The 25,712-nt window shown below is 41.9% G+C and overlaps 1 protein-coding gene across 1 annotated transcript; it reads right to left on the bottom strand.

Moving 5' to 3' along the window:
• Positions 1-866: 866 nt before the first annotated feature.
• Positions 867-20,600, bottom strand: LOC139653310 (protocadherin alpha-C2-like). Its single transcript, XM_071530308.1, has 4 exons — positions 18,060-20,600; positions 14,556-14,614; positions 10,067-10,152; positions 867-1,180 (listed from the first exon to the last, which is right to left on the bottom strand). The coding sequence occupies exons 1-4, from the start codon at positions 20,598-20,600 to the stop codon at positions 867-869; spliced, it is 3,000 nt and encodes a 999-aa protein (XP_071386409.1).
• Between the last annotated feature and the right edge of the window lie 5,112 nt (positions 20,601-25,712).

Below are 25,712 nucleotides of genomic sequence, written 5' to 3'. Positions count from 1 at the left end.
CATGGTACATCTGAATTTAGTAACTCACTAATTATAAACTAACTAGTAGTTACTAAGCCACTAGTATGGACTTTATGCCCTAACTTGGGAACAAACTTGCGCATAGTTGGTGCAACCCAGTCCAGGTCCTCAGCCTCTGCACTGTGCTATGTTACACTGAAACAGAGCTCTTTATATGTGGTTCTGCTTGTAATCTCAGCCACCACAACGTCTTAAAGACGGTAATCTCTCGGTACATACATGTCAGGTGCACTGTTACTTTTTCATTTTTATATTTTGTACAAAAGACTTGTTCTTAATTTATACAAGGCCTCCATATTACTGAAGATGAAAGCCTCTGTTTCACTTTTTAGATCGACTTCCTCTTCATCTCCACCTAGGCAAGCAAAAGAGGGAGGGGGCTGCGTAAAGACAGAGATGCCAACATGGGCAGCATTAGCTGATAGCGCTCAGATACAGATAGTGCTCCTTTTCAGGTGTGTTTTATTCAACAATGTGTGGGACAGCATCACAGCATCACAGAAAGGCTAATCTAATCCAATATAATCCTTTCTGTTAGTTTGATTTGGTCCAGCCTTTTCTTCCAGAGGATGTCTGGCTACTAAGGAAAATTTTTCAACCCAATTCCTTAAGACTTTAGGTCATAGGCCAAAATGGGCCAAGAAAGAAAAGAGGTTTGTTTAGCACGTAGCGGAGCCAAGTCCGGTCTATTGAGGTTTTGGCCACTGTACAATGTCTATGCAAATAAGCCACAGGGAGGCTCCTTCGCTTCTAAAATATGCATTTGGCTTTTTTTTTTTTTGTCTGGCTCTGTAATTTGGATGGTAGTTTGTTGGTAGCTCTGTTTTCAAGTCACCCCTTCTCCTCTACTCTTCCCCCCCATCCTCCTTTCCTTTATCCTTCTTGTCCTTCTTTTCCTTCTTCTTCTTCTTCTTCTTCTTGGCCTCCTCCTTCTTGCCAAAGCTTATGAAGTCACCTTTGTCGTCCACAGGTCCCGGCTCGTGGCGGATGGAAATGATAGCAGGGGATCCGGGGATGATGAAGGCTTCGGGAGGAATCTCTCCGGGCTTCAGGGCCTGAGGAGGGCCGTAGCTCTGCCCCGCGCCGTACCGGAAGTGCCAGCTGTTGCTGTTGATCCCGGCTCCTACCGGGGGTGACAGCTCTCCGCCGCCTTCTCCATCTATCCAGCAGACACAAAGGAAAAAGATAAAAGAAAACACATGTCATGTGTCATGTCATGTGTCATGTCATGTGTCACGTCATGTCTTAAATTATCAGAAATTACACAATTTCTCTTAACACATATTGGTGATATTAGTAACCCTATTTAGACTTTCATATTTGGTCTTTGAGATGTTCATAAAACAGACATGTAGAGCATATGACCAGTAATCAGAATCAAGCAACCAGCAGAGCAGCAGCATGACAATCAAAATCAAGCAACCAGCAGAGCAGCAGCATGACAATGGAGAGATGGCCACAGGGAGTGCACATTTTCAGGACAGCGATGAACAACAGGAGGGAACACTAGAGGGGACTAACCTTTAAACCAGAGGGATGTTTAGTACAGCAATGTGACTCGTATTTGGATGTTTGGACGGCAACAATCTAATCCTACTCTCACAGGCCAGAAACAGGGATTCAACATCCAATATGCAAGCATGGATGTGACAGAGAAAGGAACCCAGATAACAAGTGGAAATAAGACCCTGAGAAAATGTGGGAAAGGGAGACCTTTATATATAGAAAGAAGATTATGTAAAGTGGGAAATGAGACATAAATAGTTATTAAGGTCAAGAGGTTAAAAATGACAATGAAAAGGAAAGAGGATGATGGAAGAGGAGATGAGGAGAGACGGAGAGAGAGAGAGGGAGAGAGAGAGAGAGAGAGAGAGAGGCAGGGAGAGAGAGTAAGGAAGATGGGGGTGGGCGGGTTCTGCAGACACGGTGCTCTCAGGCCCACACCAGTTCCCTCTGCACTGACCTACTTTCAGTCTGTATTTTATTTAGATCAAACACAGGCCCTTGCAAAGAGATTCTGTTTGATTTTTCTTTGTAGGCTAATTATGACATCGCTGGAGTGCTGGAATGAATTCAAGCACTGTCCCTTTGGGAAGTACACTACTCTGAAAATACACACTGTCCACACAGAGTCTCGCAGAGTCCCCGCAATGAATATGGAGTATGTGAACAAATTATTTGTCTGGGCTATAAGGAGAGCTGATGTAAAGGATGCTATCAAACTGGTCAACAAATCGCTCAGTGTTATGGCTCTGTTTAACCCCTCCTACTAGGGAACACATAAAACCATAGATAGATGAGTCAAAGCTATCATATATTAGCTTATGCAAACTCATACTGATGCATACACACAGTATCCAATATAGCAGGAAAGGTCAGGTATTGTGGTACTTACCTGCAACATTTACAAAGCAGACAAATATAAATAATAGACATTATACTGGCAAAAATAGAAACTATTTATTTTAAGCTACATTAAAGAATTATCATGTGAAGATCCAGGATCCCTAAATTAATAATTTAATACCCTGACTCAAGAGAGTCAGGGTATGACCACTGAATGAAAATACAGTTGTTTTCAATTTTGGCTCATGTTGCACAGGGCGATGTCTAGAAGGGGCACAGGAGATTTCAGGAGGCATTTTGTGTTGCCATCAGTTGCCATAGAAACAAGTTGCTTGCACTGTGGCTGGTGGGTCATGAAAATGTAAAGCACATACCTTTAATATTGATAAAGGACAAACAAACAGATTTGACTCTACTCTGAATCTAGACTCCAGGAGGACAGTTTGTCAGCATTTATTACTCAAACTAAAGATAAATCATTTGGACGGGAATGCTTGTTGTAAAAAAGAAAACTAAGTTAGCATGCTAGCCAAATGACTTATAATGTTTAATGTTTAAGCTTGTTTAATTGTTAATGTATTTATATAGGTAGATATAACGTTACATGGAGTCAATGCTGTAAGGCTAGCTAGCTAGGTCGATAAAAATGATGGTTTGTCGGTGTGGTATGTCTGTCTGTATCTAGTGCAGCTATTACATCTGGGGAGAAAAGGATTTTGTTTTGGCATGATAAGTAATAATAATAATAATAATAATAATAATGATAACAATAATAGTTAATAATAAAGTCCCATTCGATCCCTTTCAAAGTTCAGGGAAGAAAAAAATGTGGCTTCTCATCTGGTGAAGGACAAACAAGCTCATAAACACAACTGGTGAGCAAAATGGGCAGATCTTGCACCTCTTCGTCTTCACTTGACCCTCCTGTCTGATGTCCTCCTGTGGCTGGGTGGTGGCTGCGTTTTGGTTTTTTATCCCACATCTTCCCATTGGTGGGCCATGGTGCTCTGGCACAATGTGCTGGATGTTGCCACCCTCAATGCCTACACCAACTTCACTGCACAACACCCTGATTACATGGGTGGTGTGACCAATGCACAGCGGCTATTCATCAAGGAGCTGGGCAAAGAGCTTGTCATGCCACATATGAAGAGGCGCATGGAGGGCACACTCCACCTCCAAAAGCATATTACAGAGGCAATGGGAAGATGTGGGATGAAAAAACAAAACACAGCCACCACCCAGCCACAGGAGGACATCAGACAGGAGGGCCAAGTGAAGAGGAAGAGGTGCAAGATCTGCCCAGCTGCCAAAGACAGAAAAGTCAGCTGGTGTTCCCAGTGCACCAGGCCTGTGTGCAAGGAGCACAAACATGTAGTTGTCATTTGTGACATTTGTGAGGCATGTAAGCACTGAGATGGCAATTTGCGCTGTACCCATGTGATTTTATTTCATCAGTTTTATTTTCTTTTATTCGGGCACATTCACTACAGTTCACTACAGTTCACTATACACTACAGATACACTACAGTTCAATATCAGTGTTATCGGTTATCAGTGATATGTGTATGTTATATGTGACAAAGTGACAAATAAACATATTTCAAATATTAAATGTATTATTGTTTGGTCCAAATCACTGCTAAAATAATTATTTTAACAAAATTATTATTATAGTATGTCTTTATGTTTTTTTAAATCACACTTGCATGCATGGGTCATTTTTGACCCATGTGTATAAACTTGATGTATTAATACAAAAACTATTTTTGTTCATAAAGAAAGGAAAAATGAAAATAATGATTTGTGGTAATCAAAGACAAGATATTTAATGAATACTTGGAATATTAAATGATGAAATAAATTGATTTCAAAAGATATAGCAAAGAAACACTCAGCCATGCATGAAATAACATAGGCATAGGCGCCTGAGCAATGGAGCAAGTGGAGCAAATGCATCCCCATTATTCAATTAGGGGGAGCAAAGTTATGGTTTTGCTACCCCACTTTTTGTCTTTTTAAAAATAAACTTATCATCATACAGTCCCCGCAATCAGGCGATAATATTTAAGCAGCCTATATCAATGATCATTTTACTAATTTCAGCAACTGATAAAAACAAGTAATAAAAAAATCACACATTTTTGGACCACCCTTTGAGTTGGTTCAGTCGAACCCATCGCTGATCATTTGCCACAGCATGCTTTGGCTGTCAATCACAGTCTGTCAATGAATCCACACAGGAGTCTGTTACAAAGGTAAGAAACATGCCATTTAGCTTAACTGCGATCATTGACTGAAAATAGAACATAGGAAAAGATAGGCTAGCGTATGTTGAATGAACCTGCTTGGCCCACTGACTCCAGCCAAACTTTAAACTAGCTAAAAGTAGGATTGTACTGTCGCCGAAATGCCGAACCGATTTGCGAGTCAACGTTAGCTAACTTTGCCAGCCAATCAAACATGTTTAATATAGTAGGTAGGTGCGCTCTCTCCAGCACCAAACAGGAAGCAGCAAACGGGGTAGTTACTTTGGTAACGGCCGAAAAAACTCCTCAAATACCGTCACACACACATAATAGATGGTGAATTAACAGTATTATGAGTCGGTTTTAATTCGGCGTGTATCTGATCCCCCAACCAGCACTTATTTCAGTGAGAAATCTAATTTTTGAAACGGTTCGCCTCTCATTCCCACGGTCTTCTCCCACTAAAATAGTGCAGCTAACCAACGGAGGCTGGTAGTAGAGTTGAGGCGACAAAATCCAAAATGTAAAGTTTGTACGGAAATACAGTTTATCTTTATGGATTATATTGATGCCGAATTGACAAGAAGACTGTCTACATATGACGCCTTTTATCTTGTGTTTCTAGAGTTATGTGTTTTACGGACACGTAATGAATTGTTAATATGTCATATTTCTTAAAGGGAGTTTGGTGTAATATTTTCCCCGGAGAGCGCAGGGAGCTTCAGTTTAATTCAAACTGCTAATATGTATATTTTTTTACGTTGTGTCACCACTACAGAAACACTAGGTAACTGCTAAAGTATGATAAGGTTGTCTGACGTTGACTGCTGTTAGTTATTGGTTTGATTAATGGTTTAATAATGTGTGTTTGTATTGATTACCGACGGTGGCTGATCAGGCTAATTATCAGCTAATTGTACTCAGTTTGGCTGTTTCTTGATTTGATCCAAGAGGTTAGGTGGTGTAGAAATGCAGGAAATTTGTTTTAAATTAAAAAACAAATTTCTGGGGGAGGACCCCCAGACCCCCCGCCCATTATGTATCTTTCGAAGTTTGCTCCCCCATTTGAAAACATAACCAGGCGCCCGTGAACATAGGAAATTAATACAGGTCATTTTTGACCCATGTTGTGCATTAGAAGGAGTTTGCATAGCTTGTGCATCATATTGTCAAACTGAACAGAAGTAGGTACTGCAACATTACATTACAAGCTAGAAGAGCAATAAAGAACGCAGAAGATTGCAGCATCCTGCCCCCCCCCCCTTTTTTTCTTTTTTTTTTTTAAAGAAAAAAAACATATGCATGCCATTTACTAAGAAAAACAACTGAATTAATACAAGGCCCAAGCATGTGTACCAAATGATGCAACACAAAACTTGATTCACAACAGTCCTAATAATGGTGATAGTACGATGTACACTGCTATAGTGTGGAATAAACAGAGGTGGAATAAGTGGAGTATATCAACTGCTCCACTTCAATTATAGAAATTTTGTATCAATGTATAGTTACTATATATCTGGTTCTTAAACCTGAATGTTAAGTCTTATTTCAAGCACATTTTGGCTTTGACATGGGTGACAAGAGTGAACCAGCCACGTTAGATGAAGCAATATGATTTTTGAAGGAAGACAAACATCAAAGATCAAGCATGACAACATTTGTTCTTGGAACTCATCCTCTATTATTAGCTGAACTTGGACCATCAAGTGGAAATACGTCAACAGTTTCCCAAAGCTTCAACCGTTTCCCAGAAAATTTTACAAATCAGTTTGGCAGTAAATTCATGTCCTCAAATATGCCTTTGACTAGTGCTTATCGGATCAGCGATCTGATGGTTTTGGCTATTGCAGTTAGGCTATGACCTACTTCATCAAGCATTGGAACATGTATCATGGTTGGTAGAATAAACAGGACCTAAGCTATATTTTCAAATTTTGCTGTGTAAAGCTGTCCCTTCTGTTATTGTGAGAATTGTGAGAATCCATCAGACAAGGTAAGGTAAGTGTGGTAGATTCATGGTCTGGCGGTAACACCACAAATTGTACAGTATGTTACTCTGCTCCTTTGGTGAAGAAAATGTTATACTATCACAGCCCTATAGTTCCTGTTGCTACATACACCTGACGAGGCTAGAGCAATTCATATTCCACTGTATGACCAACTGAGCCACAGTGTCAAGTGTTTGTGTCTAAATCAAGCAAAATTGCCTTGGTGTCTAAATCAAGCAAAATTGCCTTGGTGTCTTTGGCAATCCCAGTGCTTTCTTCACTGGCTGTAGCTAACCATAACCAATGACACTATTAATGAGAATTCTGGAGCAGGTATTAATCAAAGATATTCCACAGTGTGTGTGTGTGTGTGTGTGTGTGTGTGTGTGTGTGTGTGTGTGTGTGTGTGTGTGTGTGTGTGTGTGTGTGTGTGTGTGTAGGTGTGTGTGTGTGTGTGTGTGTGTGTGTGTGTGTGTGTGTGTGTGTGCGTGCGTGCGTGTGTGCGTGTGTGCGCGTGTGCGTGTGAAAAAAATTAATTTACAATGAGCAGGTCATGACACTGCTTGGAGGAGTGCATTCAGCTATGACGGGCTCTGCTTACCCAGTGCCATTGTTTCTCTAACATGGAGGATTATTTGCAACTGTGCCGTTGCTTCATATTAGCCTATATTTCACAGCAAACATCCATCTGAAATGGCTTATGGTGTAACTGCTGGTAAGCAGGTCAGTGTAGCTCCTTGTGAGGAGGTTGCCATGATACCTAGATATCTGGGTGGTTCAAGCCTCATTTTGTCTAACCTGATGTCCTACATTTAAAGTAGGCTGTCTTATTTCCTGTCTAGTCTGAGTTATATTGCCATCTAAAATGAAACACTCTGGTGCGCTCTAACACATGCACACATTTGAGAATCATGGTCTCCTTGTGTGAATATGCACGGTGCATCACATGTATTCTGCATGAAAAAAAATCATCCTTTTTCTGCATTATTTCCTCCCAATCACTGCATGCCCTCTCTTTCTTCTTAATACCTGTCCTTGCCGAGTCCCCTTCTCTTTTCCCCTCCCTACTCCTATTCCTTTTTCTGTCTCTAAATCTTCCATTCAGAGATATGACTGGTTGCCATGGAAACTGCCTTCGCCCACTCCCTGCTGATGGAGGGTGCGGCTGCTGCAGCAATCTTTCAGTTAGACAGTGTTGCCTAGCAACAGGTCACATGGCGTTCCCTAGCAACAACATTACTGCAGGAACCTGCCAATCCTCTTAACCTTTCTCTTCCTCCATCCCCCCACACCTCGCTTTCTTTCTCCATCCCCCTATGTACTGTATCTGCTCTCCTCTTCCTTTCCCAAATTGCTTTGAATGCTACAGGATCTCTCCACATTATGTCCCTCTCTTATTACTGATAGCAACTTCTCACCCCCTCTAGCATCAGTCAACTGTATCTCCCTCCTCTGTGCCATGGGTCACTTATATAAATGCAATTTAGGATGTGATGTCACCTTCAGATGCACTGCAGTGTAACACACAACTTCATCATAATAACAATTCACCTCAGACATGAAAATGTGACACAACAAGACTCAACCTCTTGATGCATAATAAAAAACAATCAACCTGCAATACAAGACTAGCCGTTAACGCTGAGCCACTCCTAACACATTACTCTCTTCTGCAACAAGGCACTACTGATAAGTCTGCAGTACACTCTGCACTCTGCTTTAAGACATTATTATTTGACTCTTTGCAAGACCAGGGTGGTAGCTTTCCATCTGCTCGACGAAATTGCAGCAGAACGGCAGAGAAATACTGGGAATTGCTACAGTTTCTCTCTCTCTCTCATCATTCCCCAGCTCTGTTTCCCACAGAGAGAAAAGCTTTCACACACACATGCATGCTGACAGACAGTAAGACATGCTCTCTCACTGACTTGCTGAGTGATTGACTGTGATGCTCCCCTCCACCCTAGAGTCTCGTTCCTACGTTCTAATTCCTGCTGGTAGACAGAAAATCAATGAGTGGAGCCTGGGCTGAAAGTGGAAAGGGAACAGCTAACAATGCCCCAAACATTGTGACAAAACCTTAGAGTCTTCTAGTCTACCGCCAAAAGCCGCACCCCAATGTCTTTCTATGCTTTTCTGAATTATATTTAAATAATACTTCCATTTTTGTCAGTCCTTAATAAAGCCAGTACTGCTGTGAATGATGAAGCAGAGGCCATCTTGTAGGCCAGCTCTATTTACACTTAAAAGCATCGCTCTACATTTTCTATGTTCACCCCATCAGGACCATTAATTTATTCTTTTAAGTAGTTGCTTTTTTCAGCGTGTGCCTCTCCTTGCTGCTGGGCACTTTTAAGGGGTGTGTGTGGGGGAGGGTGAGGTGGGGGGGTGGGGGGGTGTTATTGTCTATCACTGGCTCTTCACAAGGGCCTCCAGGCCTTTGGCATCTCAGCTAAGCTCTCTATGTTCATCACATGGGAATTCGAGATCACCTACATATTTACCTCATGGAGATAACCAGCATTTTATGTCTTCTTCTTTCAGGGCTCTAAAATTAGCTTTTTTTAATGGGAGCACTGGTGCTAAACATTAATGATCTGAGAATAAATTTGCAGTGCTTTATTCTTGTCATTATGCGTCCATAGGTGTATAAATTTAGATAGGTTAGTAGTTTATAGTAAGACTTGGGCAGTAATAGATTATGCCCAGCTAATATACTGTATGATATCTGTGTTTTTTTAGGATATACGTAGGTGTATGGTAGTTTCCATGTACAGCCTATTGCATTTGTTGTCCCTCATTAGAATCATTAGAAACATAGATGGCTTATAATAATTATTATAACGTGTGTCCACCTTTGCAGGAAAATAATTTTAGTTTCTATGCACAAAATGTACAAAATCGTAAAGTAATCTATTCCATGTGTTATTGTTCTACACAGCACTGTTTTTGTCAGTAGTGCACTTAACTTGCTGTTAAATCTTCATGGTCTCTCACGAAAATCATTAACACATGCAACAATAAAGCTGGGAGTTGCCGGCTACAACACATAATGAAACTCCAGTCGGTATGAAGTAAACAAGCTCTACTTTTGATTCATTTTGTGATGAAATGTGCGCTCGCTCTAACACTCCAAGATTGATTGTTTTGGAGCTTAATAAATCTTGTAATTGCTGAATGCTGTAATAGTGACAACTATTAATGAAAGGACAAGGCAATTTAGATTAAAAAAAAGCTCATGTTTGATTGGTTTGAATAAGATAGATGACGAGAAAGGGTTTTAATTGCTGGCACTAAAAGTCACATCAACACAATTATTTGCCATTGTTCCAGTGCTCCTAGATTTAATGTCAAGGTGCCACAGTTTAAATTTAGGTCTCATCTGTGAGTAAAGCGGTCAGATTCAGAACTCTGTTGGGACTTTTCACCCTAGACTGTGACTGCTAGACTTCCCCTCACCTGCAGCGCTGGACACGGTGGGCCAGTTCTGAACCAGCATCCCCTGGGCTCCCTGCATCACAGAGGACTCCTCCATGTGGACCGAGCTGGAACACAAACACATTAATAAAGGTTAATTGGACACATCCAAACATCTGTTCTTTGAAATCCCATGTTTTTTTGTTTTGTTTTGTTTTGTTTTTTCTTACCACATATCTGAGATTACACAGTGTTATACTGTATAATATCAATACTGTATTCATATTTGTATATCATAACATGCTAAAGGTACCTTTCAGCTGGTATTTGATGCATAACGTAATCGCAGTAGATACATTATGATTCAATGTATTTGATTATTTGATTTATAATGTTTAATTTATAATGTTTAGCAAGTCAAGACAACCTCTCTTAGAAGTGGAACTTCATGGGAATCAATGGAATTCCTATTCTGTTTCCTTAGAGCTGGGTGACATTCCAATTCCAACTCCAACTCCAGGAACTGAATAGGAATTTACCAATGCATTCTCAGTTCAATATATGAATGGCTCCAACCCTGGTAGTTTGACTCCATTCTGAAAACTTCAACCAAATAGTCATACTTGTACCAAATATACAAAATGGTAATCCAACCCAGATAATGTTATATATTTCTGGTAACTATGCCAGATTTCCAAGGAATATTTTCCCTGTTTGAAATAATTGATCAGGAAGAATCAGAGAATCTGAAAACGCCAGTGTCTCTGGCTGAATCTATAGAAATCCATGTCAAGACTGAGACTAAGATTCTCAGTTTTGGCCCTTGGGACCCAGAGAACTGCTGGTTTTCTATCCTACCAGCTACTAAACTGCATTCACCATGTGAATGCAATGTGTAAGCCCAGGTATAGGGAAAATGTCATGGTGGTGTACTGTAGGTATAGCAAGATGATCAGTGAGGGGTGCTGGGATGGCAGAACTGAGCCCTCTGGAGGTGTCATGGACCTAAATCATCTAGACATCTGTGTTCAGAGGTGCCTACTTTAATAAACCCAATGCCATATCTGCTCTCACCCACCTTCCTTTCTTCTAACAGCCAAACTAGGCTTCTACTCAAGCACTCACCCTAGATAGTAAGAGATAACTATATCAGATCCTGTCTAATGGGAAATGCTAATGAACTCATGTCATGATGAGTGTTTAAAAATATAAATATCACCTTAACAATCTAAGATTTTGATCAATCATGTGATAACAACTATCACCTAATACCTTTTAATACCTTTTAATAACCTTTTAATCCATCTTTCTTGTTCCTCTTGTAGAGGAGATGTTGTTTGTTCCTCTATTGTTCCAGGGAGCAGACTCTAAATCAGCTACGAGAATGATGGTTTCCCCCTGTTTCCGTCTGTTTTCATTCAAGTTTTATCTACGCTCTCTGATGTATTGCATTTCTCTTGGCAGATGAACTTGTTCCAAATAGTGTTGCAATAGCGGGCTGCGGCCAGTTCGCCTCCACCCACCACTCGGCTCCTGCCAGCAACTGGGGATGTTAATGATCAGAGCACTCAGCTCATGGGATCGAAGTTGGAGTTGAGTGGCTGGGTGGGCGTTGAAGCTGCTTCCCATTACGTGCAAAGAGTTCTATAAATGTTACTGCAGAGAGAGAGTGTACTAGCAGGTTGTGATCGGCTGTTGGTCTTCATGTCCTGTTTGTCCCTTGATTGATCACTGTAATAAAGTACTTAACTCTAGAGGAGTTCTGTGTGTGTGTGACTTTCTGTGTCAGAATTAGCACTCTGCAACTTCATTCACACACATGCATACACAAATATACACATGCAAATGTGCATGCACACACACACACACACACACACACACACACACACACACACACACACACACACAGATAGACAGCTAGTAACCTACTTTTTTCATTCTGACAGTGCATGTATTGTTGTACTTTTTGGCTTTTCTTGTTTTACTTTTTTTGCACCTGTCCAGAGACTTCAGATGAAAATTATAAATTTTCTAATTCTGGGGGCGTTAATGTATGTAACTGCCTTATAATATGCCTCCTGTCACTACATGTGAAAACCCACAGGGTGCACTTTCAGTGAATACTTAGACATTGCACAGAAAGGCTCACTGTTAACTTGCTTTATCTCCCACTTAGAAACAGTCAGAAAATATCTAGCTGGGTAAAAAGCTTTCATGTTCACGTTTGCACATTTGATAACTTCAGTGTGAAAAATTATTTTCATGTCATATGTATTCTAGCAATGGGATCTTTTGACTTTTAATAACTGGAATTTCAATTTTTCTAATAAATGTTGAAGTCATTTATGTACCTTAGCATTGTTTTGCTTACAATAGAGGCAAGCCGTTTCAACCAGAGGTGTGACAGATGTTCTCAATTATCAGTCGGCCTATGGCCAAAATTCCCAAACTTTCCCTTAAAACATAATGGCACTGGGGCAATTATGACCAGATAGATTCATGCTAGATATTTATCTCCATTTACAAACTACTCGTAATACTCTGTTTCTAAACAAACAGACAAAGCCAAGTGTATGCATCTATGCACATTCAAAACTAGACTGTGTTTTCCCCCCATACATTCATCATGAATATAGAGCTTATAGAGGAGGAACTACCCAGGCTGGGGCCTCTGCAATGCAGCACAGTGTGTGCTATCTCTCTCTCTCAAACTGCAACAGACTTGTTGTATTGAATAGGGATTTGTCACAAATGTGCATCCTGAGCATTGTGGGATTCAGGGTTTTAAATAAGGTGCTGCTTTAATATGTGAGAGATAGCACTGACTGTCTAGATTAGGAATGTGGGTCAGTAATGTACGTAGGTGTTGCATGCTGCTACTCCTGTATGCTTGCAGTTGTTTGACTGTGCGTAGTGTGGGACATTAGGACTGTGGGGGTTAAGTGTTGATGTGAGTGTCTGTGTGTGTTACAGGCACTGCCATTTTAGAAGTGGCAGCAGCAAATTGCAATGATGATTTAGTTAATCCATGTCATGTTACAATGACTTGATGACATGATACACATTATGATACTCTCCACACCAGATAAATTAACACTAATATCCAATTAAATCAAACTTAGACGGAGCAGAAGACTGCACACCCGAGCAACCGGCATTGTAAGCATAAAATTATGAAAATTCTGTACAAAGGCTAAACTGCATGTGGAGGGAAAACTCATTACTCCCTAAGAAGAATTTCCAGCTGTCCTCATATTGTATCGGTAAAACTGTTGGTTACACTTGGTTTCACAACTTTTGTCACCTGATGTCAAAATGCGTTAAGTGACAGATGTAGATGCATCAAATTACAATTGTATTCCCCATTGTTGGCAGATCATCCTCCAATTTACATGTGGTCTGGCAATCTTGATTGCAGTATTCTCCTAATTGCATTAAGATCTATGGTATGGATGTAAATGTAGCTAATGAGTGTGTTTACATACTGTATACAGTGCATTATTACTCAGACATTATTGGGGATACTCAAATATTCTGTCTAACAGTTAGCTAATGAAAACACCAAATATTGTTTGTAATAGCCAGGATAAGCTCATACTCAAAATATTAGAAACCTGCTTACTATAACTGGGACATGACGCTATTAACTGAGATACTGCAGCATGCATAAACCTGATCCTGTTTAAGGTTTGGTTTTACAGTCTGAGTAAGTCCTGTTTCAGTTCTGTAATATTTGGGATATTCTGTTAATTCATGTATACTGAGATATCTGCGATAAGAACAAAAAAAGCATACAAAGAGCTTATCCTGAATAAGGCCTTAATCAGGATATAAACCACTAGCTGGAAAATGTTGTGCATGCAAACGCACCCACTGAATTAACAAGTAACTGGAGTCCAAAATGTCCTCTGCAGTCTGTGTTCACAACTTCTCCCCTCATCTCCCATAAAGACACACACACGAACACACATGCACACGTGTGTCTTTGTACGTGCAGACATAGATGCGTGTGTGCATCTGATGATCTGAGAAAGGTCATAGTCAGCTCATTTGTCCTTCATGCTTCCTGCTTAAAGACTGTAACTGGGGGAAGTGGCACTCAGAATGTAGATGACCTATATAGTATTACACTGCAGAGGAGCGGTGCTGTGCATCCACTGAGGGAAGCAGCGCCTGGTTTTCCCCAAAGGAAGAGGATGGGGTTGAGGTTCAAATAGATGTCGAGGAGCCACTAGTGGTCACTGCTGATCGTGGCAGTTGCTGATCTGCAGTATTATGTTGCACTGTCTGAAGGCGGGTGTGTTTGCAGAGAGAGGTCAGTTTGAGGTGCAGGAATGAATGGCTAGTCTAATGTCTCAATACATATTTTACTAAGGGAGAGAACGCATCGCAACTTGTGGTAAAGAGGAATACTTTAACAGAGGGTGGTCACAGTGGTCAGGTGGGTTGGGTGTAGATAGGGTGAAAAGGTATAACTTTGATATTTTAAGTGGTCAAAAGTCACAAAACAGTTAAAGAGGAAAGTGCTTACCTCTGCATCCCTGCCCTCAAAGATGCGGAATATCGCCAGTCAGCATTCGGGGCTTTTGGCTGAGCGAGAGAGGGGGAGAGACAGAGAGAAAGCGAGAGAGAGAGAGAGAGGGAGGGAGAGAGAGAGAGAGAGAGAGAGAGAGAGAGACAGAGAGAGAGAGAGAGAGAGAGAGAGAGAGATTAGTTTGATCTCATACAGAGCAGAGCCAGGCTCGGCCATGGCCTCATCAATTAATCATGATGCACATCCCAGCTCTGGATGTGATAGGAACACTGCAGTTGTGTCCACCATTGCAAACACACACACACACACACACACACACACACACACACACACACACACACGCATGCACCCACACACACATACATACATAGACAGTGACACCAACTGACACCCAGACACCTCATATGCACACACACAAGGACTTTAAAAGGGCAATGACTGAAAGCCATATTGATGGGTCTGCAGACACTGTCTATCACTCCACTGCTCTGTAAATGTGAGAGCTGTGAGAGTTACGCCCTTTGCCTGAGTGTTGGTGTGTTTTTATAGGCCCTTATGTATGTGTTTGTGTGTAACAGGAGTAAATCTGCCTGCTCCTGATGTAGTCGGGTTGAGTGGTTGGAGCTCCCAGCAGCCCTCTGGTAAATTACTGCCTCATAAGTACCTAATAAGCAAGAGCCCTCATCACCAGGGCAACCACATCCTATACCTCTGGACTGTATTAGCCCAGCATGAAGGGTGTACTAGTGAGGGCAATCATACACAAATGAGGCCTATTAATATTCAGAAATTAGACACTATACAGACGTGCACCGTAGGATGTAGCATTGGAAATGGGTCGGATTTTAAATAAATATGTGATCATCAATTAGCATGTTACAAAAGACCACAGGAACTGAGCTGCAGTCTTTGTGAGTTGACGTCTAGCAGCAGAGTTCATATTCTTCCCTCCCTGGTGATTCACTTTGATTAATTCTGATAATTGCATATCTCATCCAAAACTCTGCATTCATTCAAAATGAAAATACTGTATAAAGTAGACACTTTTGTGTTAGCACTTTAATGTGTTTTCACTCGAAAACTTGATATATTAAAAGATACCTCTTTCATGTGATGTTGGTTTATGCATGTGCTATTCAGATGGTTATTTAGACAAAGAGAAACTAGGTGAAATTAAAATGCATGGTCTGGTTCTCTGGTAACACCCATACAATCATCAGCAATATTTTGCTGCTGTAAATTCTAAATGACTAAATGAGTCCCAGGGGGAACTGCAACATATTTTAATGAATTTAAAATCAGCCTCGTTTAGCTTAAATAGTGTTGATTTAAGGTTGTTGGGCTAAAAACTATTCAGCATGTCACAGTTTCTATGGCTCCTATTCATTTAGCACTGGTGGTGGCCAGATTTTGCTGATGTTATGCCTTTCAGGTCAAACAATCATATGAATCTCACAGGAAAACAACAGGAAGTATTCTTTAATGAGCTAATTTTTGACATAATTTTCATGATCATTAATTATGCCTTATCATTTTCCTCAATAGTAAATATTGTACACAGGCATTCCATAAAATGTTTGTGAGCAACATTTACAGCAAATGCCAAAATAGATCACCATCAAGGTGGTTGGAGTACTGGAACTCGAGAAGTCTGAATAAGAAAAGCTGTTTAAGACACAAACCTGCTTAGGCAGTAGCAACTGTCCCAGATAAAGATGGCACATTATGTTCTTCAGTTCAATTCAGAGGGGAGCATTTTCTGCTGGTGGACCCAGCCTCTTTGAGTAAATCTAATTTGCAGGGCTGAGAAACAGAGGCTGGAGGTTAATTTCATTTCCACTGCCACACTTGTCTTGGTCAGATATTTTCTCAGTGCATTACTAATGCACCAGTGACTGACAATCTTATATTTTTTTTTTTTTAACATGACCCATCCAGAGTTAAATTCTTAACCTTAAGAACCTCTGTTTCAACAATCTGCCAACAATCTGGCATTTAACAAAACAACATTAATTCAATGTTTGAGCCATCAATCTATCCAGCCCCCCAGAGTCATAAAACAGAACACATCTACCAAGACATCCGTGTTGTAGTCATGTCCAGACTCTTCACTGCTTGAATCTAAGTCGAATACAATTTTGTCAATGTTAAGCAACAAAAGAGCAAACCAGTCAGGCGTTAAGTAGAAGAATTAGTTGCTGGCAAACGGTGCTTGTTAGGTTGTCAGACAAAGGCTCCATTAGGCAAGCAGGAGTGCTGGACACAGAGATGTTTGAAAACAAAATGGTTGAAAATGTTAAGTGAAGTCAGTTAAGTATATTATGTGTATTATGTCAGTGTGCTTTTAGTTTAAAGGTTATATTTATACGCCCATCCACCTCTTTTACTGCTGCTGGACAACATTCTACCTCCACCAGTTTTTTATGACAAAGACCAACTTGGTCAAAACAGTTTTGTTTTCCACAAAAAATCTTATGCTCTGTCAAGCATAAAATCATCATGACCAGGTCTTCGTCGGGGAGCAAATACAGTAACAAGACATCAACATTTGAGGACTACAAAAATGGTGTATGTAAGCCTAGGAAAGTAAGGAACCCAGACTTCTTGATGTTAAATAAAGTATGCATAAGATCATGCCAGTTAAACAGGGCAAAACTCAACAAACAGTGAAAAACCATGGAAGCGTGGCCAAGTGAACTAGAGCTCACACAAACTAAATATGATGTCCCACTGTCTACTAAACAGCCCTTCAAATCAGCCCTTTAAATGGTTATGAGGCAGACAACCTGCTACAAGTGTCCTTAGGATTAAATGAAAAGTCCTGATCCAGTATCAGAATTACAAACTACAAGTTAGTGACAAAAGCCTAAAGGTTAGAGAAGGACACGAGTGAACAGAAGGTTGTTGGTTCAAATCCCCCTCAAGAACTACTCTCATGGTGCCCTTGATCAAGGCAATTAACCCCAATTGCTCCAGTGAAGCTGTTCAGCATCTCACACACCCCCACACACACAGACACACACACACACACACACACACACACACACACACACACACACACACACACAGTGGCACTCTGACAACCTGGCACACTGTGATAAGGTCAAACCCACTTGCACAGAGAGTGAGCAAGTGGTGGAGACAGCATGACCTGTTCCTAGTGGATATATGATGACAACATCAAACTGAAACACAAATCTCTGAATCATCAGAAATAACACAGGACCCCTGAAAAACATGAGGACTGACACTAATGTGTTGTGAGTGCTGAGCAGGGTGGAGGGACTGCACAGTATAACTGGGAACAGAACAAACAGAATGAGGCCCACTAGCATTCACTTCGGCAGTCATCACAGGAAGGGGTAATAATAGTTGGAACTAATATTGTTCCAACTAGATAAAATTAATTTAAAAGCCACTAATATTAGCCCATGTAAACATGATGATTTATGACCTTCCAGTTATGCAGACAAAGATGAACATAAAAAATTAATGACACACCTCTGGGCAGATTTGCAGCGAGGCATCAGGCATACTCAGTCTGCGTACAAATCCACTTCCACTCGTGAAGAAGCGCTCGGCGCCACTACCCCAGGTGCCACTGATGGGACGTCCTGTGTTGTAGAACATGAAAGTGTCGCTACCAGAGGTGGCTGTCAGGCAGGTCTTGTAGCAGTAAGTCTTTGTTAAAGAGCCATTCCCACGCACTTCAATGTAGTGAGGCTCCACTTTGAGGTCTCTCCGTAGCACCACATTGTTATTAGGTTGTGGCCCACCTCCACCGCTGCCTCCTCCGCCACCACTTACGCTACTGCTCCCACCATCTGGTGGGGGCTTCTGCGACACACAGCAGGGGGAGCAGGACCCAGGCTGGGTGCAGTAGGCATGACAGCGTACGATGGCCAACACCACCACAGTAACCAAGAAAACAAACGTGGTAGCACTCAAAGCCACAATCAGGTAGAGAGTCACGTTGGAGAAAAGCCATGTGCTGTGAGGTCGGATGATCCTCTTGGGGTCAGGAGTCAGCTTGGGTGGCACCTCCATGACAGCCACATTGATGGTGGCAGTGGAGGAGAGAGCAGGCTGGCCATGATCTTTTACCAGTACAGTCAGGGAGAAGGAGGTGGAGTTGTCCTCCAGGACCCTCCGTGTGGTCCTGATCTCTCCTGTGTGCTCATGCACCTTGAACAGGTCCAGGTCAGTGGCTGTCTCCAGCACATAGATCAGCCAGGCATTTGGACCAGCGTCTGCATCGTATGCCACCACTTTGGTCACCAAGATACCAGGCTCTGCATTCTTTAGTACCGTCTCAATGGAGCGCGTGCCGTTGCCTGGAGGGTTGACTATCTGCGGCACATGGTCATTCTGATCCATTATGTAGATGTAGACAGTGGCAACGCGGCTGAGCGGAGGAATGCCCCCGTCTTGGGCTTTGACCTGGAAGTGAAATTCTCTCAGTGACTCATAGTCAAAGGCTCGCAGGGCATAAGCCTCCCCTGTATCGGCCTTCACAGACACATAGGAGGTGACAGGGATGCCATGGTTGTTGTCATTGAGCACTGTGTAGGTGATGCGTGCATTCTCTTTGATGTCTGCGTCTTGAGCTTTCACAGTACACAAAGAGGCCCCCGGGGCATTGTTCTCCGTCACGTAGACGGTGTATGATGTCTGCTCAAAACGCGGTGGGTTGTCATTGACATCGGCCACGTCCACCTGTATGGTTTTCTGAGAGGAGAGGGGTGGGTTTCCTCCGTCAGTGGCACTGAGAGTGACATTGTAGGCAGCGGTGGTCTCGCGGTCCAGGAAGGCTGAGGTAACCAGAGTGTAGTAATTTCTGAATGACTTGATCTTGAAAGGGAGGCCTGCAGGGATCTCCAAGCTCACCTGCTTGTTAGTGCCAGAGTCCCGATCAGTCACGCTAATGAGGGCCACGACTGTGTCAGCACGGGCATCCTCCCTCACAGGGCTCGACAGGGATGACAACACTATCTCAGGAACATTGTCGTTCACATCCACCACCTCTACCACAACCTTACAATGTGCCGCCACAGCTCCAGGGCCCTTGTCCATTGCCTGGATGTACATTTCATAGGAGTTGGTCTCCTCGTAGTCAACATTGCTCCTCACTCTTATTTCTCCTGTGTTGGTGTCCATGCTGAACATCTGCCTCACTCTCTCTGGAGTGTAGCTGCTGAAAGAGTAATAAACCTCCCCATTTGTGCCCTCATCTAGGTCAGTTGCATTCAACTTAATTACCAGGGTATCTTTGGGAGAATTTTCCAACAGTTTCACTTTGTACACCGAGCTGTCAAACAAGGGGACGTTGTCATTTGAGTCCAAGACACGCACGTTGATTCTAGCAGTGCCTGTTTTCTCTGGTGTCCCACCATCCACAGCACTTAGAATTAATTGGTGGTAAGGCGTCTGTTCGCGATCAAGGGGCTTTTTGAGCACAAGCTCGATGTGCTTTGCATTTAGGGAGGGTTTATTAGAAACCAGCGCGAAGTGTTCGTTTGTGCTAAGCTGATACATACGAACTGAATTGGACCCCATGTCCGTATCCTCAGCATTGTCAATTGGGTAACGAGACCCCGGTAAAGCCGATTCTGTGATTTCCAGTTGATACTCGTCTCTGGGGAACTGCGGCGCATTATCATTGGCATCCACGATCTCCACCTCGACATGGTGCACCTCACTGGGGTTTTCGACAAGCACCTCCAAATTTATAAGGCAGGTGCTGGTTAAATCACATAGTGTCTCCCTGTCGATCCTTTCATTGACAAACAATTTACCATTTTTGGGGTTGACAATCACATAGCGTTTACCGCTGTTGGAGGTTACCTTAATTTTTCGTGTGGCGAGCTTTCGAATATCCAGTCCCAGGTCCTGCACCAGATCTCCGACCAGTGCTCCATTTTCTAATTCTTCCGTAATAGAGTATCGCAACTGTCCAAAGGAAAGGCCACAAAATAAGAAAAATATCACAAAATAAAAAGGCACATTATTCCCTATCCAGTTGCATATCCCCGCCACAGCCATTGCAAGCTCATAGGATCCGCAGACGGATTAAACGCAGCTTTCCGCCTTTTTAGCTTGCAGTATCTTGCATCCCACCACCTCATTAAAGTGGACTAATTGGTTTCCCGGTAGGTGAAACAGGAGCGGCTCATCCATTGCGTTACCCGTCTGAGGTGAATCCTCTCCAGCGCACCCATATTTCCTTTGTCCGTGATGCGCTTTTTTGTCTCCACTGCGCGCTGCTGACGGGTGTGTTTCCCTGCCACTGGAGCTGCGAGATGCGTCAAGCTAGCCACAAATGGCCAGAGCACGACCGGAAAAGAAACGACTTGCCTTCAAAATAAAAATAATACAATCTGTTTAGTCTATTGTTTCACTCGTGGCGCTGCTAGTAGGGAGTAAAGTGGAGGCACTTTCACGGAGGGCCAAGCTGGAGGGGGCTTTCATAGAGGAGAGGTGATACTGCGGGGCTGAGAGTCACATCTTGTGGGGCTCATAATTTCAAGTAGCGTCTCTGACCCACAATTGTGCCACTGCTATATGCTAAAATTGAGTTTTTGTGTGAGGTTTTGTGTTTGAGTCTTTGTGATTTTTGGCAACCATATAAATATTGCATCTTGCATCTAGAAACTATATAGCTATGAATATATGCTGTCAAAAGGACATTGTGGGGAAAAATAACAACTGTGTTTTTATTTACCACAGATCCCTTCTTATTATATATATATATTTTTTTTTTATTTTTTTTTTATTTTGACTTTGGTACTTTATATTATTCAGAAACTGCTATAAGACAGTGCACGTTCCTCAATTGTGGTTTTATTTTGAAAGTAAAAACCGGAAGTATTATTTTTAATGTGGCTGGCTTCACACTGGTGGAGCAGCGTATCCCACCCTAGCGCGCACTCAGACTCCAGCTCTCCTCTGCACAGTGGCGCAGCTCCCCCTCCTCCCTCCCCACCCATTTCTCTCCTCTCCATCCCTCCATTGCGATGTCGGAGTAGGTCTGAGAGCTAATAGGCGACCAGCGCATTTCAGCACCTCAAGGATAAAGAATGGCGACCAGACAAAACGGCCATATGTGTATTTTTCATTTGGTGACACCAGTCATTCATTTACCGTTGTTGGAGCTGTGCAGCACATACAGAAATGTGATTGCAAGATTGACGAACTGTTGAAATGGAGACTAAGCAACCTGAAGATGTGGCTACATATATCCACAATGAATTTGTCTGGATTCATTGTTGCTCTCATAACAGCAATTGGTCCCAGGCTAATATACAAAATATTCACCCCCCAAAAATGAAAAACAACATGAGCCAAATGTTGTCACAAGCCTCTCAAACAAAGGCACATGTTTGGGGACTGGGTTATGTTTGTCCTCCTTTGTCTGAACTGGAGTCATAAGGATGGTTAATTCGCCAGTAGCGATTCTGCGGCGCAGCCTAACGCATGGCAACCATTTGGGCAAGGCGCAGCAGAATGAAAGCATTGCACTGACAATCACAACCTTCCCTACACAGGGATCACTGTCACAGCAAGACCCCAGACTGTCAGGTCACATAATCGTATCTGAGATGCCCGTGGTAGACCCAATAATGCAGACGCCTCATTCCCTCTCTGTACCCCTATAAATAAATATGATATGTGGCTATATATGAACACAGATACCATACAGCATTACATGAATGTCAATTATATGTCGCAAAGGCTTATCTTTGTATCCTAAATTTATATCAGATGTGAAGAAAAAATAATCTTAAATACGGAGGCTACCATTAATTAACAGCATAACGTAAGAGGAATACCTGTCATTATTAGACAAAGCCAAAACAATGAAAATGTCTTTTGTCCTTACATTTTTATTATTTTTTCCGCATTTCGCCTCCATCCTTCTAGAAAATGAAATGGTTCTTCTGACATTTATTTTGAATAACTGAATTTCCAGTTAGCCATCAAGTCCTACAGTTACCTGTCACAGTAAGGGTTCCAAAGCATATTAAAAACAATGCTTCCACATGTGGTAACCAGGATGATTAGCATACCATCATGCTTAGAGTCATGTATAAAAATGCTGGAAAGACCAAGTTACCAGTTATTTTGGTTACCATAGCTTGAAAAAATATCAGGCATTACTCATGCAATTGTCGGGGAATATTTGGCAGGAGATTCAATGATGCAATGATTCTTTCATCACTTATTGACAAAAACTGCTCAATTTGCTGATGTTTCACAAGGAACAGTCGCTAACATGTTCTATGTTGGCATGGAAGTCTGAGAGAAAATCATTATCAGCTAAGGGCAACTGTAGAAGTAATACTCCTCTGACAAGCAACTCTGGATCAGTTGACCGTAAATGTCAATCTAAGGTGTGAGTAAGCAGTTTCACCAAGAACTTCACACAGAGGGATAGATACTATGATCATGCTGCTCTGTATAAATTGCAGTGTATAAACTCCCCTATTACCTTAAAAATGTACTTTTGCAAATGAGGTGGTGCAAAGAACAAAGACAGTGGTTTACAATGGAATGGGATGCAATGGAACATAGTCATATGGTCATTCTTCCCCCTGCTGTCAACAAGCAGATGAGTAGCCTATATTTGTGGCACAAGAGAGGTCTACTGGCCTGAGTGCTTGTTTCCCACAGTGAAGCATTCTGGTGGCTCTGTTATGGTGTGAGGTGCAATTTCCTGGCATGGTTAAGGTCCAGAGGGCAAGATGAAAACCACTAAATACAAAGCAATCCAGAGGCATTACATTCATCCTATGGTGAAGCATTTCTATCCTGATGGGTGTGGAATCTTCCAGGATGAGATGCCCAAATCCACAGGGCATTAGTGGTCACTGAATGGCTTAGATAAGCATGAAAACGATGTAAACCACATACCATTGCTGTCCCAGTCACCAGATCTCCACCCAACTGAGCATTTGAGAGCACTTCAGAGATTCTGGAGTGATGCCTGGGACAGCATCTTCCATTAATTATAATTAAAACACCAAATGATGGAGTGTGGTGTTGCATTCCTCCAGTAGAGTTCCAGACTCTTGAAGGATCAGTGCCGAGGTAGACTGAAATTGCTCTAGCAGCTTGTGGTGGTCCAGTGCCCTTGGTGTCTATATTCTGCAAGGTTTTGTGCATATGTAATCACAATCAGATTGCTTTTCAACATGATATCAAATGAATAACTCTCTCCATAAGCCACAAAATAGCATGGATAGCAGTCTAATGTTGTGGGCCAACAGAATGTTTGTTTAATAATCCAAATATGCTTAATTCTATCGTGGTGTTATCAGTTCTCCTTTGGAAAATGTGCCCTGAGCCCAAGAAAGTCCTCCTGGGAGCTCTGACAGTCACTCTAACCATCCTTCCCAATTCATTCTCTATGGAGCAGCTCCAGCACATCATGATGATATCTCAGTTCTCTGGTTTCACTGTTTAGAATAAAATTGTTCATGTTCAGAAATATTAACTGGACTTCCATAAAGCATACGAATAAGATTCTATAAATTCTAAAATTTGTTGCAGTTAGCATTTGGAATTTCTTATTGCAAGATTTATTGAAGTCAGCACTGTAAGTATACTGATTTAAATAGTAATTATTAAATATTATTAAAAATGTAAATAATTCAACTCTGAAGCAAGCAGAAAGAGTCAAGGTAGTCAACATCAGCCAAAGAACCACTTCAGCAGCAAGCTCAGGCTGGGTGAGCTGATAGAGGGAGAAGAAGTGTTGCAGGAAATGAACTCTTGGACCTGGACACACCTGAGGCCCATCAAATAATTGCTGGCTATATATACAGGCACAAGATTCTGTTCTTACCCCAGTTACTCAAGTAACCTGGATTTGGATCAACGCATGTAAAATCATAACTGGGTTAGAATAACCCAGTTACGCTCATACTCCAATTATGAGAAACCTGGTTAAGATGCCTGGCTTACTTCGATATTAAACAGGTTACTGTGGCATGTAAATGTTTTCCACCTTTCACTTTTAGTTTATGCCGTGCCAAAGATGAGAATGCATATAAAATCCAGATGTTAATGCATTGGTGTGATCGGATTGTTCATTATTCGGATAGTATATTCAGATGCAGATCGCATTTTAATACCAGGTGTAAATGAGGTAAAATAATCAACCAGACAGCACCTCCAACATCCACCAAGAGGCTTTTAAAAGGTTGCCAAATCAAGTCAGTCCATCTCGCAAAACATTGCTGGATACTCCATTGTGTTATGGCTCATCTGTTCTTACTCTCTCTCTCTCTCTCCTCCGCCCAGGGAAACCAAACCAACCACATCTCCCATTGGAAACAAGCCAGGTCCCCACAACTGCAAATGCAAAGACTCCCCCCTCCACCCCCTCCTCTCTACAGGCAGTTGCTGGGACAGACTCCTCTCTAAGAAGAACTAAGGGCCAAAGCCACAGATAGGAGGTTTCTCTTTTAGTTTGCTCCTTTGCTCCACCTCCTCTTTCCTAAAACTTGTATTAAAGATACTTTTCCCCATCTACTGCCACCATAGTCTCTTATTTTACTCTGGAATCTTGCCTCGAAGTTCCCCTGGGTTGCCACAGAAGGTTATGGGAAATCTCACTTGTATTATGTTTATTTCTGAAACACAGATTTATATGGAAACGTATTGCAGGAGCAAGCGAGATGTAAATAATGAGTCTAAACAGAGAATGCTAGGTTGGTAACCACAGCTCCTATGTGTATAATTTAGGGTAGAGTCTTGAGATAACAATGAGTATACTGTATAGCTTTGAGTCAAGTAACAGGGAACATAAGCTGTACACTAAGCCTTGGCATGAGCTGCAAAATCACTGAAAATAAAGAATCAATGCCAGTGATACAGTGTGATGGAAAGGCTACATTACTTTAGGCTGGAGCTGCGGTCTGGGGAGGCTGTCCAACACAGACAAGCTAAGTCGGCCACAACAGCTGGCAATGGCTAGGCTGTCCTGATAGCCTTGAGCAGAATAGATCACTGGGTGAATGAGTCTAATAGAGGAATGCCATAACGACTCCTTCGAATAATCTATGCAGAGGCAGCTGCACCTCTGTAAGACACTGTCATAATAATAGAAGTGTTACAGCATGCTTTGGCTGACTAAACAATAACAAATACAGG

Source organism: Centroberyx affinis, unplaced genomic scaffold, assembly GCF_046629955.1.
Source record: "Centroberyx affinis isolate AG114_WGS23_722 - 3 ecotype Tasmania unplaced genomic scaffold, CSIRO-AGI_Caff_v1 ptg001912l_1, whole genome shotgun sequence".
Lineage (NCBI taxonomy): Eukaryota > Metazoa > Chordata > Actinopteri > Beryciformes > Berycidae > Centroberyx > Centroberyx affinis.
This window is presented reverse-complemented; position numbering and strand designations above follow the sequence as displayed.

Coding starts and splice junctions, on each gene's coding strand:
- LOC139653310 (XM_071530308.1), bottom strand. CDS start 20,600: ATGGCTGTGGCGGGGATATGCAACTGGATAGGGAATAATGTGCCTTTT. Junction 14,615..18,059: donor CGCTGCAAATCTGCCCAGAG/GTGTGTCATTAA, acceptor TCTCTCGCTCAG/CCAAAAGCCCCGAATGCTGA. Junction 1,181..10,066: donor CACCGTGTCCAGCGCTGCAG/GTGAGGGGAAGT, acceptor TCTGCTGGATAG/ATGGAGAAGGCGGCGGAGAG.